This window comes from Falco punctatus (genome assembly GCF_963210335.1).
Source record: "Falco punctatus genome assembly, chromosome: 5".
Classification (NCBI taxonomy): Eukaryota; Metazoa; Chordata; class Aves; order Falconiformes; family Falconidae; genus Falco; species Falco punctatus.
This window is the reverse complement of record NC_137584.1, coordinates 54,459,197-54,466,038: the sequence shown is the minus strand read 5'-3', so window position 1 is coordinate 54,466,038 and position 6,842 is coordinate 54,459,197. Positions and strand designations below refer to the sequence as shown.

General features: G+C 54.2%; 1 protein-coding gene across 1 annotated transcript; it reads left to right on the top strand.

Moving 5' to 3' along the window:
- The first annotated feature begins 419 nt into the window (after positions 1-419).
- On the top strand, positions 420-3,539 carry TCF21 (transcription factor 21). Its single transcript, XM_080388368.1, has 3 exons — positions 420-517; positions 900-1,352; positions 2,999-3,539. The coding sequence occupies exons 2-3, from the start codon at positions 903-905 to the stop codon at positions 3,086-3,088; spliced, it is 540 nt and encodes a 179-aa protein (XP_080244494.1). The 5' UTR covers positions 420-517; positions 900-902; the 3' UTR covers positions 3,089-3,539.
- Positions 3,540-6,842: the final 3,303 nt, after the last annotated feature.

Genomic DNA, 6,842 nt, shown 5'->3' with positions numbered 1-6,842 from the left:
ACCCCGCAAGGCTGGAAGAAGTCAGATCCTTCTGCCTCCAGCTCCTGGGCTGTGACAGCGAGGTCCACACTGCCGGCCAGACAGCAGAGCACTCCCTTCCTGGAATACACTAGTAGCTGGACAGGATACGTTTGCAAATATAATCATCCACAAATCTCCCTCAGATTAGGTTACAGGACAGCATTTCGACGGCACGCATTACAAAGCTCCCTGGAAGGCTTGGCTGGTGGATCTGCTGCTCTCTCTGCTCATGACCCATTTTGGCTTTCATCAAGAATCATGACACCAGCTGCCTGGGTCATCTAGGAGGCAGGGAGGGGGAGAGCAACCCTGGGCTGGAAAGGGAAGTGGGGAAGGAGAACAGGAGGAGGAGGAGGAGGAGGAAGGGGGAGGATAGAAAGACAGTGCGGGGGGAGAGCCAGTGAGTTGCTTTGCTCCAGTTGTGAAGATTTGAATCCCAGTTCTGAGCTCTCGGCAAAGGCTTGCTGGGATACCTCATTCCCTGTCCTGTGCAAAGGTCTGTGATTGGGGATGTGGTGTGCTCAGTGGGCAGGGCCCCTCCCCTGGGCTGGATCCGCCTCTCTTATCCCCCAGATAAATTACTAGTGTCCTCACTAAATTCCTCGGCTTTCTCTCTCTCTCCCTCTCTCTCCCTCTCTCACACACGCTCACTCCCTCCCTCAAACACGGGCAAAGCGGGGTTGGGGGGCGGGAGGGTGGGAATCCTCTCTGGACTGGTATTGCGCCTTGGTGCTGGCGGGGGGGGGGGGGGGGGGGGAAGGGAAGGAAAATTCTGGCACCCCTTCTCTCCTCCAACGCCTTGAAGTGATCTGAGGAGCTTCCCTTCCCCCCCCCCCCGCCCCTTCCCCCCTTCCCGCTGGTCCCTTGGCATCTTCCAGACCATGTCCACTGGGTCCCTCAGTGATGTGGAAGATCTGCAGGAGGTGGAGATGCTGGAGTGCGATGGCCTGAAAATGGATACTAACAAAGAGTTTGGGGCGTCCACCGAGAGCAACGAGGAGGGATCCAATGGCGAGAATGGCTCCCCTCAGAAAGGGAGAGGGGCCTCGGGCAAGAGGAAAAAAGCTCCCCCCAAGAAGAGCCCTTTAAATGGAGTGAGCCAGGAGGGAAAGCAGGTCCAGAGAAATGCTGCCAACGCCAGGGAGAGGGCGAGGATGAGGGTCCTTAGCAAAGCCTTCTCCAGGCTTAAGACCACCTTGCCCTGGGTGCCCCCAGACACCAAGCTTTCCAAACTGGACACCTTGAGGTTGGCCTCCAGCTACATCGCTCACCTGAGGCAGATCCTAGCCAATGACAAGTACGAAAATGGCTACATCCACCCAGTCAACCTGGTAAGTCACAGCCCGCTGGGGCCAGGCACTCTGTGTGCGTGTGCGTGGGGAGAGGCGGGCGAGGAGCTGGGATGGGGCATGTGCAGGGAGGAACCTTCACTGTACTTCTCAGGGACAGTCTGGTGCCAGTGGGGTGGCAAGGGATACTGCATGAGGAGGGGACAGGCTCCCAGCTGTCCTCCCACCCTGTGCTCTAAGAGCTGAGCCGCCCAGGCCCCATCCGCTGCTCCTAGCAATCCCCTCCAGGAGACGGACAGGGGCCACGCTGGCCACAGACAGGCAGGGACAGGCTTCACTGCCCCAGAAGCGCCTGAGAAACCTCAGCAGGTCGATGATAGCTTTCTAACTGCAAGCAGGTGGGTATAGGAATTTGGGTTAGAGAAAGGTATGTTTTAAGAAGGATCCAATGAGCCAGGATTTATTCTTAACCCTCCTCTCTACGCTAACGCTTCCTGCCGTAACAGTCCTCTCGAGCCCTAGGTTTTTAAAGACAGAACTCGCGGGGCTCTGCGCTCAGCCGCTTGGATTTGCTGGGTCCAGGACACTTCTACGCGCGTAAACTGGCAAAGGAGAAATAAGTACCAGTGCGGACTCCCCAAGGAGGGTGGCTGCCCCAGGCACGCTCCGCAAAGCCTCTCTGGGCTGTGCGGTGTCGCTGCTGCTGCTCCCACCACCCACAAAAACCTTTCCCGAACAGCCCGGGCTCTCCCCGCCATACCTGGCTGCCACAAAGATCTAGTTTTCAGCTCTAAAAATACGTGCAACTGATGCAAAGTGGGGGTGGGCAAGATCTGCCTGGGCTCTTTTCAGAAATCCAGCCTTTACATTGCCCACACGTGCAGACCCCACCAGACCAAGGGCTCTCAGAAGGGTGATCTGGGGGGGCGTTTCACCAGGGTCTGGCTCTGCCTTTTGAGTGCTGGACGCTGAGGGAAAGAACGTTACCTGCTGTTTCAGCTGATAAGGGCCTGGGAGAGATTTTTAGGGCTAAACCCAAAATCCTCAGTGCAGCAACATGGGATAAGAAACGATGAAATAAACCAAAACCAGCACCCAAGGCAGACGCAGCACGCACGGCCACCCCCGCACGGAGGCCCACCAAAACGTGCCCCCCGAGCCGCGGGAGGCCAAGCAGGGCAGCCGGGCGGCTCCTGCCCCCGGGAGCCCGGCGGCGGCGGCGGGGCGTGAGGCGGCTCCCACGGGGCAGAGCCCCCACGCCGGTCACGACCAAAGGCGGGGTGCGGCGCGGCGGCGGCGGGGTGCCCGCGGCGGCCGTGCCGGGGAACGCGGCAGTGCCGGGGCCGGCGCGGCTCCCTCCTCCCTCTCTCCCTCTCTCCTCCCTCCCTCCCGCCCGCCGCGGACCAGACGGGCTCCACCGCCCCGAGGGCGCCCGGGGGATGCCCGCCGCGGCTGGCAGACGAAGCGGCACCAGCCTCCGGCGAAAGGCAGAAGGGTCCTCGGCGAAGGCAGCGGCGAGTGCCCCGGCCCGAGCCGCGCAGAGCGCTCCAGGAGCAGGCTCAGGCGGTGGATGCCGGGCTCGATCCCCCGGGGCGCTCCCGAGCTGGACCCGCTGGCGCAATCGGCGTTACCGTGTGCATTTTTCCGTATGTAACCCCCTTCCCACCCGTGTCTTTTCCCGGCTACAGACTTGGCCTTTTATGGTAGCCGGCAAACCCGAGAGTGACCTGAAAGAAGTGGTGAACACAAACCGCTTGTGCGGCCCGACGGCATCCTGAGCCCCGGCGGCCGGGCCAGCAGCGTCCCGGCGCGGCCGGGGAGCGGGCGGCGCGGCGGGCAGGGACACGCCGCGGCCCCGCCACTGCCCCGGGCCCCGTGCAGGGCGGCGGGGAGAGCCGCTCTCCCGGCGCAGAGGAGACCAAATGTGCCCTAGCAAAGACTCCACCCCGAGAGATCCCGACTCTATTTAACTTTATTAAATGCGTGTACAGTCGAGTGTCCTGCAACAACAGCCTTGCTGGTTCAAGCGCTACTAGAGAAAAGACAGAGATCAAACAAAATCTACCATGCGTGTATCTTTTGTCTGAGACCTGTGAAATATGTAGATGCCTAGAAAAACTGACTTTGACAGTCATCTCTATGAAGTAATTCACCCTAAAGATATATAGATATATTTTCTTCAAGCAGGTTCTGCTCTGTTTCTGTGAATAAACCTTCCTTTCCACTGAACACAGAGCGGTGTAGTGTTCGTTTCCGACTCTCGGGCTCGGGGGAAAGACCGCGCCTCCGCCGGCCCCCGGCGCTGCGCGCAGCGGCCGCGCTCGCCCGGCGCCCCGCGGGGAGCCCGCCCCGCCGGCCCGGCTACGGGAGCGCCGCTGCCCCGGCGCCGCAGACCTGGAGCGAACGCCCGGCGGAGGCGGCCGGGCCCGCAGCCCGGCTTCGCCGTGGGAGCCCGGCCCGGCCCCGCCGCTCGAGCAGTTATCTGTGGATGAAGGCGGACGGAGGATGCCCCTCTGGCCCCGGTCCTGCGTGCCGGGAACTTCTAATTTAAACAACCGCCTCCATCGATCAGCGCGCCCGTGGGAGATGAGGCTGAGATAAACAGGGGTGCGGGGCGCTCCCCCTGCACCGGTCGCGGCCGCCGGCAGCTGATGCGCCAGATCCCACCGCGCTGTTTAATGTTTCAGGGTTATGACCGCACTGTTTACAAGACGTCTTCGGTTATTTATACTGTTATTATTAGCAGAGGGGCTTTAAATTTCCGCTTCACTTGCTCTTTCAATACCGTCCCTCGGTTCCGTTTGATACCTGGGTACTTTCTGGCCGAAAGCAGGAGTGGGGCAGCGGGGGCTGCGGGGCCGCCCCGGGGCCGGGGGGGCATCGCGGCCGCCCCCCGGACCAAGCACCACCTGTCCCGGCCGGGTTGCGGGGGGCGGCGGCGGGGGCTGGGGGACGGTCACAGGCAGCGCGGGGGCTACGGACCCCCCGGCAGCTGCCTCCTGTCGGGCAGGCACTGAGCTGCCGCGGGCATCCCTGCGGGCTGGGTGTCGTTCGTTCCTGCTCATAGCCCGCTGCCCCCCGAGATAAATGGGCGAGGAGGCAATGCGGCCTCCGGGCGACCCAAATTCACCAGTCGGGTTCATGCGTGGGCTCTGTTTAATTAAAGCAGCTCGCTGTGCGCCCGGGGCTATGCAAACATCTCGGCCCTCATTATGGAAAGGGACGGGGCCTGCTGCATCATCCTAACGGTGTTGAAGGAAAAAGCTGTTGTAACTGCACTTTCTCACAGCTTTATCTCCGTCCCGCACAATTAAAATCAGACGTCCTTGCCTGGCTGACCCACGCACAACTGCGCTGTTGTGAGTGGGGCTGTGCCGGAGGAGACACTCAATTACACACAGGGGCTCGACTGACTTCACTGCCAAAGGATCACCTTGAAAAGCCACAGGTCTTGCTGAACAGATGAGCAGTTCTGGTAAGCACAGTTGAAAGGGCTGATCTCTTCGCCACAGGCATTGGGAAATTCAGTGGGAATTGCTGTTCTCTTTAAGGGAAACAGAATAGAGCCCTCCAACCTTAGGCTAAGTGCAAAGGACTGATATATCAAATGCACAAATACCACTGAACAACTTACCTACCACATGTAAATTAACCATTGGGTTTAACCGCTTAATCTTAAATTAACTTAAATCTATACTAACTAATGTGTGCTCAGGACTCATAGCAAGGTGCTGTTTTCCTTCTAGAAAGCATAAACTGATAGGCATCTGAGATATGCATAAAATTAAGAATTAAATTCTGAATATTCTCACACCTGCTTCTTTGCCACCTTGCTTTGCAATTCTTATTAACTGCATGTAGCACCCTTCCCTCCTTTTTGAGTTAGCCATGTTCAGTGTTCATCCGCAACCTGAAACACAGCATGGAGAAAGAAGGGAGAAATGCAATAGTCCTCTGTGAAATGTGAGGAACACAGCTGTAACCGTGTGCCAAAAGCTGCAATTTAAGTGGAATGGTAAGAGACACTGTTACTTCTTGTGCTGCTATTCACTTTATCTAGTGGTATAGATTGCAAGGCTCTTAGGGACTAAACTATTCCTCAAGCATCCTCCACCCTTCTCAGTCTTTGCCTCTGAACAACAGCTCAGCAACAAACAAAAAGGCAAAAAGCAACAAGCAATAAACAAAAGCAATCAGCAGTACACAGGAAGGTAAATAACAGCTTTACTCTGTAAAACAATTAGCGGCTTTATCTCCATTTTGAAGACAACAAACATATTTTCCAGAGTTATTTATGTGGCTGGGAACCCTTGGTCCATTGACTTCTTGTGTAAGGGCATAGTCCTGACAGTATTGGCAGCTGGCTTCAATGGCCCAAGATTCTTTGATTGATTAACAGTCTAACTGTGTATCTCAGGAGAACAATGAATGAAATCATTCCTCCCTCCTTCTGAGTGCTATTTTACAGAAAAATATTTGCAAACAGAAAATATATGTTTGGTCTGACTGAAGCAATTGATGATTTTGAAAGGAACTTGCAATGTGCTAAGGGAAAATGGGTAACTGGTTTAAATATTGATTTCAATGATTTTAAAGAAAGTATTTTGTTTGCCTTCTTGTTTTTCTGTACAAAGTGATGCATTTTAATATTAGCCAAAATATACTTATACTTCTTCTCCGTGTGGAAAAAAAGCTGACTTGATTTATCTTTCTGTATCTACATGGATGTAGATGCAGCTGTGTGAGTGTCTGTATACATTTCCTCCTAATAATGTCTGAAGTCATTGCCTGATTTCAAGTGAATTTGACAGAGGTCTTAAAGATAACTAAATTGCCTTTTTTTTTTTTCTGAAAACAGGCAGCTGAGTAGAGAAAAGAAAAAAAAATCTTTAAATTCTTCAACTAAAGGAAAGGTTTTAACATGAACCCAGCCCTTATCAGATACCAGAGCATAAAGAGCAGGGTGCCAGCTGTAGATGAAGCCTCAAACACTGCTTCAATCACAGGATACAAATTAATAGAAAACCTGCTTATAGGCCTATGTGTTGTAAGATAAATATAATTCTATTATAAATGTATATATTATAAATAAGATAAATATAACTATCTATAACTGTAAGATAAAAACCTCTAAAAATAGTTTAGTCCCAACTGATCTTAATTTTATTTTTTTTTAAATGGAAGGAAACCCAGTTCCACCCAACTACTTCACAACCATTTTTCAGTTCAGCTAGAGATTAGAAAAATCCCTTATTTGCAGAGCTGCACTCAGTGCTCAGGTTCCCAAGTTTGCTGCTCACATTGCACTGTTTAGCAGCAGTTTTCACAGTTTTTAAGGTCTTTAGAAGCAAGCATTTTTCCATCCCTTACAGAAAATACATTTTAGGCTTATCTTATCCTCTCTCTGGGATAGAAATTTGCCATCCTGAAACATCATCGTAGCAAGAATGCCACTTTGCAGACACCTGCACAGTGCCTTGCTGTCCTGGGCGCTGACCAGGATAGCAATGCCACGGTGATGGTCGTGCCCCC

What these genes read in the sequence shown, in the direction of transcription:
- TCF21 (XM_080388368.1), top strand. Translation starts at nt 903, where the DNA reads ATGTCCACTGGGTCCCTCAGTGATGTGGAAGATCTGCAGGAGGTGGAG. An exon ending in ACATCCACCCAGTCAACCTG is followed by an intron (nt 1,353 to 2,998) that starts GTAAGTCACAGC and finishes TCCCGGCTACAG; the next exon opens with ACTTGGCCTTTTATGGTAGC.